This window comes from Panicum virgatum, chromosome 7K (genome assembly GCF_016808335.1).
Source record: "Panicum virgatum strain AP13 chromosome 7K, P.virgatum_v5, whole genome shotgun sequence".
Classification (NCBI taxonomy): domain Eukaryota; kingdom Viridiplantae; phylum Streptophyta; class Magnoliopsida; order Poales; family Poaceae; genus Panicum; species Panicum virgatum.
The window spans coordinates 50,623,552-50,636,569 of record NC_053142.1 but is presented as its reverse complement, the minus strand read 5'-3'; the positions used below and the strand labels follow the sequence as shown (position 1 = coordinate 50,636,569).

At 47.7% G+C, this 13,018-nt stretch overlaps 2 protein-coding genes across 5 annotated transcripts; one reads left to right on the top strand and one right to left on the bottom strand.

Moving 5' to 3' along the window:
- The first annotated feature begins 2,784 nt into the window (after positions 1-2,784).
- LOC120643155 (indole-3-acetic acid-induced protein ARG7-like) lies at positions 2,785-3,788 on the top strand. Its single transcript, XM_039919672.1, has one exon. It carries the CDS (start codon positions 2,841-2,843, stop codon positions 3,312-3,314), a length of 474 nt encoding a protein of 157 aa, XP_039775606.1. The 5' UTR covers positions 2,785-2,840; the 3' UTR covers positions 3,315-3,788.
- A 1,112-nt stretch (positions 3,789-4,900) lies between these two features.
- On the bottom strand, positions 4,901-11,688 carry LOC120642072 (5-methyltetrahydropteroyltriglutamate--homocysteine methyltransferase 1-like). 4 transcript variants are annotated; one of them, XM_039918461.1, is made up of 14 exons: positions 11,636-11,688; positions 8,654-9,007; positions 8,476-8,563; positions 7,777-7,904; positions 7,504-7,695; positions 7,201-7,400; positions 6,955-7,118; positions 6,750-6,830; positions 6,500-6,666; positions 6,316-6,421; positions 5,935-6,185; positions 5,767-5,838; positions 5,547-5,676; positions 4,901-5,469 (listed from the first exon to the last, which is right to left on the bottom strand). In XM_039918461.1, the coding sequence occupies exons 2-14, from the start codon at positions 8,677-8,679 to the stop codon at positions 5,101-5,103; spliced, it is 1,974 nt and encodes a 657-aa protein (XP_039774395.1). In that variant the 5' UTR covers positions 8,680-9,007; positions 11,636-11,688; the 3' UTR covers positions 4,901-5,100. The 4 variants fall into 4 exon arrangements, with proteins under 4 accessions (XP_039774395.1, XP_039774396.1, XP_039774397.1 ...); XM_039918462.1 differs by having other exon boundaries at positions 8,479-8,563; XM_039918463.1 differs by having other exon boundaries at positions 8,669-9,007.
- Between the last annotated feature and the right edge of the window lie 1,330 nt (positions 11,689-13,018).

The window sequence follows — 13,018 nt, the reverse complement described above, 5'->3', positions numbered from 1 at the left end:
ATTTGGGTAGCAACAAACCCTGAGCAACTAATACTCAGCAAGACTTACCCGACCAATGGGTATAACTTAGCCCACATATCTAGACATGCAAGGCTTTTGGCTGGTGGTTATTTTGCAGAAAAGCGACTAAACTAATTTCTTACTTTCAGTATTTTAGCCCTAGATTCTATACAAATTAACTCTATTCTAATATTTGCATGAATCAACTATAGCAAACATGGTGGTGCAATCAACAATAATTCAAGGTGTTCATCATCATATGTATATAAATATACTCATCATCTCGTCATAACACTACGATGCGATGCAGTAATCAAGGTGCTCATATCCGAGAGCGACTGACGGCGAATCGATTCGATTTAACCTTGCAAGGTGGACCTAACCAACACGGCACACGTATGCCCCGTCGGACCATACGCACCAACCCTTCCCCTCCCCGCCTTGAACTACAGAACCACCCCACCTTCATATAGTCAGCCGAGCTCAACGTGAGACCACCAAAAGTAAACATATGCATCCCGTTTCTCCGCGACTACTCGACTCTCCCTAAGGAGAGGTGATGCAGTTCTGTACTTTCGAAGCGAGGCAGTACTAGGCTTACCGGTTTCGACTACCTCCTACTCCCGGCATGCAGTTAGTATAATTCAAACATGATCAGCAGGGCCAACAACGGTAGGGTCCTCTGTGTAGTTCTCTCTGGACTGCTCTAGTTCCCCAGATCATCGACTCGGACGGGGCTAAGAAACCCAGGAACACTGTCTTGCTGCCATACATATACATCATCGTCATTCCCCGTCCGGTCTCATATTTCCATGTCAATTTCAACAACTCAGGTACTGTAGATAAGCATATAACCTATATCTCGCGAGTAACCGGAAATTACTCGACTTCTAAATATCCTATATCTCGCGAGTGCAAGAAGTCACTCGACTTCTATCGAGAACTATTAAGCATAGCATTTCTATCGTCCTATACATGCTAGTATAACTCAGGAAAATCTAGTGATCATGCAACTAGGGTTCCAATCAACTCCTGAAACGTAATGCACAAGTAATAAATACATATATAGGTGTCATAATTTCAAATAATAGGATGTGCAACGGGGCTTGCCTTACGTCTACAGCTCAACACCTGGGTCCACTGGGCCCTGGGCCTGGTTCTCACGCCTCTCCTCCTGCTGGGCCTGCTCTAATGGCTCCGGGGGTTCCGCAACCACCTCCGCAAAAATTACAAGTAATCAACAACCAAATTAATTTCTATCCAATTGTGCCAACTAACCCTAATTGAACCCTCTCAGCCCTGCTAGCACCGGTCAGACCGGTCTGGCCTGTGTGCGACTCGAGACCAAAAATCCGGAGTATCCGGACGTATTCTCAGAGTATCCGGACTCCCAAGTCCGGAGAATCCGGACCTAAACCCGAAATGTCCAGACTACCACAAACCCGGAGTATCCGAACACATGGCCGGACTGTCCGGACCCCTACCGGTCAGACCAGTCCCTCCGACCGGTCAGACCGGTCCAACCCAGACCAAAAGCTGGAATCCTTGGCGCGGCGAAAATCGCCCACAAATCCTTAAACCCTTCTAAGCACTAGTTCAGGTATACCTTTAGAGGTTTTTGACCAGAGGAAATCACCTAAAACTATCTAGAAAAGGAGATCGGCCAACACAAGCATTTATACCTTGAGTGAGCTCCTTTGTTCACAAGAACTTGAATCCCATGCACCCCAGGGAGGGAATCGTGGAGAGGAACACATCCCACGCCGATTTGATCTTTTTCTCGGCCTTGGAATCAAGTTGGGGTGAAGATTTGGGACTCTAAGGCTTGGGGAGAGGGGTGAGCTCGGGGAAGGTGAGTGAGAGAGCTGGGGAGGATGAGTGAGTTGTTGGGGGAGAGAAAAGAGTGGTTTAAATGATGTGGGCTCAAAAAAAAATGGTTGGCCCAGCGTCCACCGGTCAGACCGGTCGCCCCTACCGGTCAGACCGGTCGGGCCAGACTGATAAAAAAAATGCTAACTTATGGTTTATTATTTAGGTTCGAAACTAATGACCTTAATTAGTTTAATTGTAGTGAATTAATAGCTGAGTGTTACACTGCTGCCATAGCAGTGTTTCCAACTTGGGAACTCCGAGAGAGTGGGCGATCATGCCTGTGCCCCCCGGAAACCGCGAGCGCTGAACGACCTGGCTCACGCTGGTTTCTTGCAATCTGTTGGCTCCGGGTCGATGACAAAAGGGGTCAGTACATGAACGTGTTGATGGCGATGCCCCAACGGTCTGTCTCTCAGATGCGACAGCCGCCGTAGGCTTGAACTCCAGCTACGATAGAAGGATCACATGCACCTGAGCCGGCTAGTCGGCATCACCTGGCCTGGCGCAGCATCTGCACGGAACGCATGGGGCATGCCTGAATTCGCATTCTATCATGCGTTGCCACAAGTCTGAACTTCATCGTGACGGGGATTGCCTGGATTTGGGAGTGCTCTTGGCGTTCGGTGCACTGCAGGGGTCAGGGGACAGGCGCGCAAGACTCATGGCCGGTTGGAGCAGAGACCCAAGGCCCGCCCCTCGGCTGGAGACGGGGCACCACGTATGCTGACGGTGTCCCGGCCGGTCCGGTGCACGCACGGCACGACCGACCCCAAACGCCCAGAACTACGCACCCCGATCCCATGCCATCCCTGCAATTTCCGCCAACTCCAGTGGCCGATGCCCAGCTCGAGCTCTATAACCCATCCCCGCCCAACTCCACAAGGTTGCATTGCAAGCAAGTCCCAAGGCAAAGCAGCAAAACCACTCGACCCATCGCCGGCCGAAGTCGCGCACGCAGTCAAGCAACCATGTGCAGGGTCGCCATCACGATCCCGTCGCTCGTCTGCCTGCGCCGCGCCGTGCGGCGGTGGCGGTCCCGCTCCCGCACCGCCGCCGCGCGGGCCGCCTCCTCGCGCTCCGGCAAGAATAATGGAGACGCCACGGTGCCGGCGGGCCACGTGGCGGTGTGCGTGGGGGGCACCGGCGGCGGCGAAGGCGAAGGCTCGACGGGGCCGAGGCGGTTCGTGGTGCGGCTGGCGCACCTCACCCACCCGGCGTTCCTGGAGCTGCTGCGGCAGGCGGAGGAGGAGTACGGCTTCCCGGCCGCGTCCGGCCCCATCGCGCTCCCCTGCGACGAGGACCACTTCCTCGACGTCCTCCACCGCGTGTCCTCGGCCTCACCGGCCTCCTCGTGCTGCTGCGGGCCGGCCGTCTCGCGGCGCGGGCGCGGCGACGCGCGGCCGCTGCTGCAGGGGATGGCCGTCGAGAAGCTCGTCTGGTGATGACCCACCGTCCATCGGCGAGCTGCTGGTGATTCGTTCGAACTGTGCAAGACTGCGAGCGCACGCATAAACAAGCAAGTCGGCAGCGGCAGCTAGCGCGCGGGAGAAAGACGAAAGCGACTCGTACGGCTGGCGCTGCCGGGAAGACCGTGCGCGGGCGGACAGGCCGCAGCAAGCGCTGGGGCATCGGAGAGTAGAGGCGTCCTCCTCCTCCTCCCGTGCTCTGCGTAAAGGCGATGGCCGTGAGGGCAAATGGGGAAGGCACGGACATTGTAACCAGCAGGAGTTCTTGACTTCTTGTACGGATTGTTTAGGAGCAAGTAGATGAGTAGGAATTGGTTGAAGAGGGCAATTTTTTTTTTTGGTATTCTTCTTGTCTCTGTAATAACTCTGTCGATTGGGAGTTAAAAAAACACTGATCGATTGCGCAACTCTTTACCGGTAATAAACAAAGAAGTGTTTCTTTTAGAACCATGCTGTCGTCGCTTGTTGTCATGCATGTGTTGCTGATGCTGATAACTCCACATAACCATCACCTCTAATTGATTCCTCTAGCGGCAGCATTGGTCGTGATTTACATGCTCAATTACCACCGATAGTTTTTTTTTTGAAAAATGTAGACAGGTGTTTCCAATGCGGTTTTTCGTCTATATACAGGGGCAGAATACAAGGCCAGATCATCCTAGCTTGAAGACTAGCGTTTGTGTCAAGAATGTCCAAACTTTAGTTCATAATAATCATATATTAGAGCACAGCCCTGTTGTTCTGGATCAAATTCTAAGCCTGGCGTAGTGACGTGGCTACAAGTATGATCAAGCTAAGCCAATCCAACCTCGACCTGACATGACTGCAGCAGAGCCTGACGTGCTCATATCTTGCTGCAGAGCATGTCCCAGACTAAAATCTCGAGCAATGTCTGACAAATGTAGCCATTCGACTAGTAAAACTCATATGGTCGCCATGCCAGGCACTGCCTCCAACATTCACGCCATCAGACAGAACACACAGCATGTGCGGCCAAGCTCTGAAGTTCTGAATCCTATCAAGGCAACACTTGGCGTTCCTGCTGGCATTCAAACGTAGACGTTCAAACGCACCATATCTCTTCACCGATTCGCCGCACGAGTGGGCGCGATCCTCCCGTCGCCACGTTGCGATGCAGCCAGCTAGGGATCACCGAGATCGTCAGCGGGGCGCGCTCCGGTGAGCGGATTCCGGCTAGTTACACTGCACTCCTCATGGCCACGCATGGGTTTGTTATCGCGGCGGTTACCCTGTCCGGCTACTAAAATTATTAGGCGATGTCCATACAAAATTTACCAAGAAGTGACGACGATGTAAATGAAACTGCCGCCAAGAACAATGATGACGATGATGGCAAGGGTGAGAGCAAGAGATGGTGGGAGAAGATCAGAGTTCTCCATGATCTTGGCTTCGTTCTCGTCCTCGCATTGGTGGGTGTTGGGGCCACTATCCTGCACATTGTGTTGCTGTGAAGAGTGTGCAACAGTTTTGTTTAAATGTATCATGTGCAAATGCAACAACATGGCAATGCTCCTATAAAGGAAAAATGAAAGGTGGCAAAGTAGCTGGTGATGCAATTTGAGGACAGCATATTTCATTTCTGTTTACACCCAAAGCTCACATGCCTGAAAACAACATAAAAGAAGACACACCAAACTTAGAATACAACTATAACAACATATCATACCAATGAGACTAACCTAGCCATGGAACAATTGGCCCTATTGGCTGTGTTCAACAAACCGTGGAGCTAACAAACAACTCATTTCGCGCTGGCAAGCTGGGTGCGGATGAGCTTGGTGGCAGAAACCATGTTGGTCAGGGCGGGCTTCACCTCCGTGTACTTGCGGGTCTTGAGACCACAGTCAGGGTTCACCCATAGGATGTTGGTGTCAAGCACAGCAAGCATCTTGTTAATGCGGTCAGCGATCTCCTCGGTGGTGGGGATCCTAGGAGAGTGGATGTCATAGACACCTGGGCCGATGCCAGCACCGTACTTCACACCCTCATGGAATACGGAGAGGAGCTTTTCATCAGAACGAGAATTCTCGATGGTGATAACATCGGCATCCATGTCGATGATGGAGTGGATGATATCGTTGAAGTTGGAGTAGCACATGTGTGTGTGGATCTATCCAAGAAAAATGACCATCAGGAGCAACACTAACAAAAAAATCCAGATATCCCACAACATTGAAAGATGGTTACCTGAGTGGTGTCCTGGACCCCACAGTTGGTGATTCTGAAAGAGTGGACAGCCCAGTCCAGGTAGAATGCATGCTCTGACTTGCGCAGGGGCAAGCCCTCCCTTAGAGCCGCCTCATCGATCTGGATCACCGGCAAAGTGCAAGAAATGTGTTGTAGCACATGGACATATTGATAAAATAAGAACTAGAGAACCAACTTATATTAGTATAAGATACAAACCTGAATACCAGCAGCCTCAAGATCCTCAACCTCCTTTTTGATTGCAAGAGCTATTTGGTAGCATGTCTCAAACCTGTACACCAAAAAAACATAAATAATTACTCAATTCCAAATGAAGGAGCAAAAGAGCAAAACAATATTTGGAACTAGAATGTAAGAAATAACGAACCTCGGCTGGTCGTTCCTGACAAATGACCAGTTGAGGATTGTGGCCGGGCCAGTCAACATTCCCTTCATTGGGCGAGAGGTCATGCTTTGTGCCATCTTGGACCAGAAGACAGTCATGGGGTTGGGGCGGCCGACATCACCATAGATAATGGGTGGCTTCACACAACGTGATCCATAAGATTGCACCCATCCGTTGTCAGTGAATGCAAAACCAGACAATTGCTCACCAAAGTACTCAACCATGTCATTCCTCTGTAAATACATAATAAGTAAATGTTGCATCTTATAGCAAAGTAATACATCAAAATATTGTGGTCCATTGAGAAAAAAAAGCTAATGTAAATACCTACAATGAACAATATTAGTACTAAAGAATACTCACCTCAGGCTCTCCATGCACAAGCACATCGATGTCAAGCTCCTCTTGGATCTTGACAACCTTGCTGATTTCTTCCTTGATGGCACTGACGTATTCCTCCTCAGAGATCCTCCAACATCACATTTCATTTCAACAACCAAAAAAAAAATGAAGACATGACAATAATAATATCTCTGGAGGCGCTTACTTCTTTGCCTTGTACTCACGGCGGACCCTCCTGAGCTCCATAGTCTGAGGGAATGAACCAATTGTAGTTGTTGGAAGGACAGCAAGGTTGAGCTTTTTCTGCTGAGCATCTAATCTAGCAGAAACATTGGTAGCACGGCGGTGGTCAGAGCCCTTCAAAGCAGCTACCTGTAAGAAATGTATTTCAGCTTTAGAATTAATGTGCACTAACATCCAAAGCAGCATTCATTGAGTAAGGCTCTGTTACTTACCACCTTCTGGACCTCCTCATTTGTCACTCTAGGTGATGACTTCCTTGAGGCCAGAGCAGCAACATTGGCTGCAAAGTAAGCCTATATACAAACATGTCAATATTATATTACAAATAAAAAAATAATTTTAGATACAGAATGGGAAAATTACTCTGCTAAAGTTAAAAGGACTCAGAAGAACGAAGGGTAAAGAACAGTGTCAAACCTCGTCCTTTTGACCTGCCAAAGCCTTGGCAAGGGCATTAACCTCAACCACCTTCTGGGCAGCAAATGCGAGCCATGATTTGATCTCATCATCGAGCTTAGCCTCGTTAACAAGATCAACAGCAGTGTGCATCAGCGAGCAGGAGGTTGACACCACAAGCTTGTCTGACCATCATGTACATGGTTATTGAATAACTTATGTCGTATATGAAAGAGAGATAACAACAATATATCTTTCACTACTTACCCTTGCCAGCAACAGCCTCAAGAGACTGAAGAGTGCTGAGAGAGGCAGCAAGATCATCAGCCCAAATGTTCCGCCCATCTACAACTCCAGCAAAAAGGTATTTTCCAGAGGGAAAGCTGCTCCTAATAAGATCAAGTGTCTTTGCCCCACGGATAAGATCGAAACCATAAGCAGTCACACCACTCAAGGATGTGAGGGTTCTGCATTTGCAAAAGAAGAGTGTTAGTGTTTTCTTTGTCAACAAAATTACTTTGAAAGGACATCATGGTGAAGAAGACAATGTATTAATACTTGAAATCATACTTGTAGGATTCCGCAGGAATATCTGCAAAGTATGTCTCGATAAGCACATTCAATCCAGAGAGTGCTAACTCTAGTTCAGCATATGCTGAAGCGAATGCAGCCAATTCGTGAGCATCAAGGTCCTTAACAAGGGTAGGCTCATCAAATTGAATCCATGAAGCACCGGCTGCCTTCAGCTCAATGACAACCTCCCTGCATTTTAGAATATACCACATTATCAACTAAAGAGGTTCGTTGGAAAAAAAAGTTAGCCTTTTTAATGTGGATGCTTACTTGTAGATGGGAAGGATGCTACCAAGAAGTGAAAGAAGAGAGAACGATTTCTCCACACCCTTGGCAGGTTTAGAGAGCAACAAGTAGGAGACTGGTCCAATAAGCACTGGGGCAGTATCAATGCCAAGCTGCACAAGGGGCAAAAACATGCAAGTGAGCAGGCAATATTTTCAAAGAAAATAGCATGCCCCTTTCTTTCCAGGGTAACAATCACCAATAAATAAAAAGCACTCTGGATGGTCCTAGTGTATTACTATAATGCAATTTGGAATGAGTAATTTTATATGGAAATTACGCACTATATGTAGAACTACTGTTATATGGCAATTACACACTGTAATGCAGAACTATTGTCTTCACAATGGCAAAGTTTGTCTGTTACAAAACTGTCCATTTTTGTTCTTCAGATAAGACTTACAAAGGCCAACTACAGTTAAGTTACAATTTACTTCAATGTTGTAGAATGGCCATATATACACTGAAGGCATCAAACTAGTAAAGGACTCAAATAATGACTTAAGGTCTGTTAACAAAATAGACATGCTAAACTGACAATGTATGCTAGAGTCAGGTCATATTCAGATAGCTAGGAGTTAGAATGGTGCACTTTTTTCCCCTTGCATTACTAAATCATACGGGCATACAGTATATAAACTAAATTACAGCAAGGGAGACGACACTATGGTTACAGGGACATACCACCTTTGCCTCCTTGTACTCAGAGACAGCCTTGTGAGAAGCGTATGAAAACTTGGTGCTCGGGCCAAGTTCAGGGACAATGAAGTGGCTGCAAAGCGAAGGGTAATAACAAAATGTTAGATCAATACCACAAAAGGCCACATGTCGGTAAACATTCAAGAGATGGGAGTTGACCTACTAGTTTGTGTCAAACCACTTGGTCATCTACATAGCAGGAACAATGGCATTTCCCCTGGCCATTGAGAAGTAGGTGCTCAGGCCAATCTCACCTCCGGTCCAAGAGTACCGCTCTGGGACAGCGCCAAGCATGGCCGTCGTATCAAGGACCTGGTCATAGTATGAGAAGGTGTTGCTGGGAATGTACTTGATCCCAGCTTCTGACATTTGCTTCCAGATGCTAGACCTGAGGTCAGTGGCTACTTTCTCCAAATCCTCGGCGCTGCTCTTCCCATCCCAAAAAGACTCCAAGGCAAACTTGAGCTCTCTCTTGGGGCCCATGCGAGGGTAACCAACAATATGGGACGTCATCTTTCTATACAAGTGAAAACTAAAAATCAGCTTGATTCACAGCAACAGGGAAGATAGCTAAACACTGTTGAAACTAGCAGCAAAATAGGCCAAAACGTATTCCTGTATGTTCCAATAGATCGTAACTAAAACTTGGTTCTTCTCCTATGGCATTGTTTCTACAATGATATTCGAATGCTTCAGCGCACAGAAATACCTTTGGTTAATCAGAGCCATTTCTCTAAATTGGGCAGGGTTAACCATACCATGGAGCGATGATATATGCACTAAGCTCCTTCATTTTGATTGCAACCTACCCTTCCCAAGCTGTGGGTACAGCAGAGCTAAAATCGGTCGGAAGGCAAGTACTGTCCCTCTCAGACATGAAGGTATCATACTACAAATAACAGTCGTAAGAAACTATAATTCGGAAATTTTGACTAACGAGTAGGTAATAAAGTGCGCGTTTCTATGGGAAGCACGCTAAGTGAAATAAATTCATCAGTATAAAATTACTGCTACCCGCTCAGAGATCCAACCAATGTAATATCAGATCGTATATGCATAAACATAAGAAATTATGAAGGTATATCAGATCTAACAAAAAATGTAAAGACTACGAACCCGTTCATTGGCTTCAATCAATATAAAAATTAATGGCCCATTCTGCTGCTGACAAAATTCTGTGATCTGAGAAGCCAATCCACTCTAATCACGTCAAAACACCTAGATAAATTCCAGCCAACCCTTACGATCACAACACTAAAGCATCACCTCAAACGCCAAAATAGAAGAAATTCGCTATAATCTAGTAACCCAATGATCTCAACGACATACATACGCATAGCAAACCCCACCAAATAATTCAAATTCAACCAACCATTCCCCAACCAAAACCGCCAAACCCAGTCTCACACCGAGCCGCAGAACCCTAAATGGAAGGAGACAACAGCTACGGATCTAGACGGCTACCAGGAAAACACAAGAAACCGCTCGTCGGACCACTCACCATGCACCGAGGCGATCCAAGAGGCGTTGAAGAGGGGCGAAAGCGAGGGAATGGGGGAGCGGGCGGGGGAGAAAGGGAGAGGAGTTATATGGAGGGAGGGAGTGGTAGGGAGGCGCGCTTACCCTTGGACCATGGAGCGGGGGAGTAGCGCCGGGGGATGAGGAGGAGGTCGTGGCGGATGGGAGGAGGGCGAGAGGTGGGTGGTGATGATGAGCACGGGAAATCCGAGGGGTTTGGGGTTTCATTTATGGGTCTGTTTTCTTGTCAAGTGATTTATTTTTAGTTATGTGTAAGTCAATGTATTTTTAGATGACACAGGTGGGTCATCTATGGAAAGCACGCTAAGTGAAATAAATTCATCAGTATAAAATTACTGCTACCCGCTCAGAGACCCAACCAATGTAATGTTAGATCGTATATGCATAAACATAAGAAATTCTGAAGGTATATCAGATCTAACAAAAGATGTAAAAACTACGAACCCGTTCGTTGGCTTCAATCAATATAAAAATTAATGGCCCATTCTGCTGCTACCAAAATTCTGTGATTTGAGAAGCCAATCCACTCTAATCACATCAAAACACCTAGATAAATTCCAGCCAACCCTTATGATCACAACACCAAAGCATCACCTCAAACGCCAAAATAGAAGGAATTCGCTCTAATCTAGTAAGCCAGTGATCTCAACGACATACATACGCGTAGCAAACCCCACCAAATAATTCAAATTCAACCAACCATTCCCCAACCAAAACCGCCAAACCCAGTCTCACACCGAGCCGCAGAACCCTAAATGGAAGGAGACAACAGCTACGGATCTAGACGGCTGCCAGGAAAACACAAGAAACCGCTCGTCGGACCACTCACCATGCACCGAGGCGATTCAAGAGGCGTGGAAGGGGGGCGAAAGCGAGGGAATGGGGGAGCGGGGGGGGGGGGGGGGGGGGTTAGAGAGGGAGGGGGTTATATGGAGGGAGGGAGTGGTGGGGAGGCGCACTTACCCTTGGACCATGGAGCGGGGGAGTAGCGCCGGGGGATGAGGAGGAGGTCGTGGCGGAGGGGAGGAGGGTGAGAGGTGGGTGGTGATGATGAGCACGGGAAATCCGAGGGGTTTGGGGTTTCATTTATGGGTCTGTTTTCTTGTCAAGTGATTTATTTTTAGTTATGTGTAAGTCACTGTATTTTTTTAGTGCGTGCATACATACATACAACATAGGTGGGCCATCTATGGGAAATACGCTAAGTGAAACAAATTTATTAGTATAAAATTACTGCTACCCGCTCAGAGACCCAACCAATGTAATCTCAGATCGTATATGCATAAACATAAGAAATTCTGAAGGTATATCACATCAAAACACCTATATAAATTCCAGCCAACCCTTATTATCACAACACGAAAGCATCACCTCAAACGCCAAAATAGAAGAATTTCGATCTAATCTAGTAACCCAGTGATCTCAACGACATACATACGCGTAGCAAACCCCACCAAATAATTCAAATTCAACCAACCATTCCCCAACCAAAACCGCCAAACCCAGTCTCACACCGAGCCGCAAAACCCTAAATGGAAGGAGACAACAGCTACGGATCTAGACGGCTGCCAGGAAAACACAAGAAACCGCTCGTCGGACCACTCACCATGCACCGAGGCAATCCAAGAGGCGTGGAAGGGGGGGGGGGGCGAAAGCGAGGGAATGGGGGGGAGGGGAGGTTAGTTAGAGTGGGAGGGGGGTTATATGGAGGGAGGGAGTGGTGGGGAGGCACGCTTACCCTTGGACCATGGAGCGGGGGAGTAGCGCCGGGGGATGAGAAGGAGGTTGTGGCGGAGGGTGAGAGGTGGGTGGTGATGATGAGCACGGGAAATCCGAGGGGTTTGGGGTTTCATTTATGGGTCTGTTTTCTTGTCAAGTGATTTATTTTTAGTTATGTGTAAGTGTTGTCAGTCGAAACCCACCGGCGAGCAGCGACGGGCAACATGAAGAGCCGGGAGGTTGCTGGGGCGCTGGCAGGCACTGCTCCCTCGTCGACGGCCCGCAATTCCGTCACGCGCCCGGAGGATGTGTGAAAACCGGGCGTGCCACCTGACCTATACCCGATCAGGAAGGTGCAGACGTGCTCCAAACAGTTTCCTGCATACAAAGACACGTGTAAACGTAAGTCCGAGCCGTGGTCGGCTCCCCGGGACGACTCTTGCATCGGCTTTAAAGAGCCGATCGAGTCCCGGTGTCAGATGAAATCTGATTGTATCCAGATATGATAAATAAAGCAAATAACTATAAAACTGCTTCAAATAAATCTAATTGATCTAATCCACGATGGTAACAGCTTCGCTACTAGATCGGAACATCCTACACGTGACTAGGCCTAATGAACATAACAGACAACTAAACCACAACCCAAAACAGAGGCCTAAGAACTAGCAAGAGCCGATTCCCGGAACAATCTCTATCTGGGCTAAGATAAAGCATCTATTACACCACCGGATCATCCAATCCGTTTGCAAGGCCTAACCTAGCAGATATTACGCCAACTCTTAAGATAAGAGCAAACCATAACATATCAGATCTACTAGACATAAAAGAAGCAGGGTGTTGCCTCTGTGCAACTAATTCTATGCGACAAGAACTAGCATGAGATTGAAACGTGACTGCACAGAGACAACATGATATTCGTAGATGGTAAGCAATGAAGCACAACAGATCTACTAAAAGCCATGCTACGAACATCAGGATAACTAGTACTACTCGCCATCAAAAACGCTTCAGTACGAGTAATACCAAGGTAAAAGCAAGAACAATACTGCCCTGATCGCAAGAAGCGATCAGGGCAGCATGGCACTTACTTGGATGAAACCCTAGGGTTAGGGGTGGCGATGCGCCGAGAGTTGTTGTTTGCGAGTCGTGATGACGCTCTCCTTTTACAAATGTCATAGGGTACATATTTATAGTCCGGAGACTTCTTGCCGTGCAAGGCAACCTCTAAACTCTTTCCTAAACGAAGACTAGAGATAGATTACAACTC

Excerpts from the sequence above, each read along its gene's own strand:
- LOC120642072 (XM_039918461.1), bottom strand. The coding sequence starts at position 8,679 with ATGACCAAGTGGTTTGACACAAACTA. Across the intron at positions 6,831-6,954 it reads TGGCAGGTCAAAAGGACGAG|GCTTACTTTGCAGCCAATGT; the intron begins GTTTGACACTGT and ends GTTTGTATATAG. Across the intron at positions 6,422-6,499 it reads CGTGAGTACAAGGCAAAGAA|GATCTCTGAGGAGGAATACG; the intron begins GTAAGCGCCTCC and ends GTGATGTTGGAG.
- LOC120643155 (XM_039919672.1), top strand. The coding sequence starts at position 2,841 with ATGTGCAGGGTCGCCATCACGATCCCGTCGCTCGTCTGCCTGCGCCGC.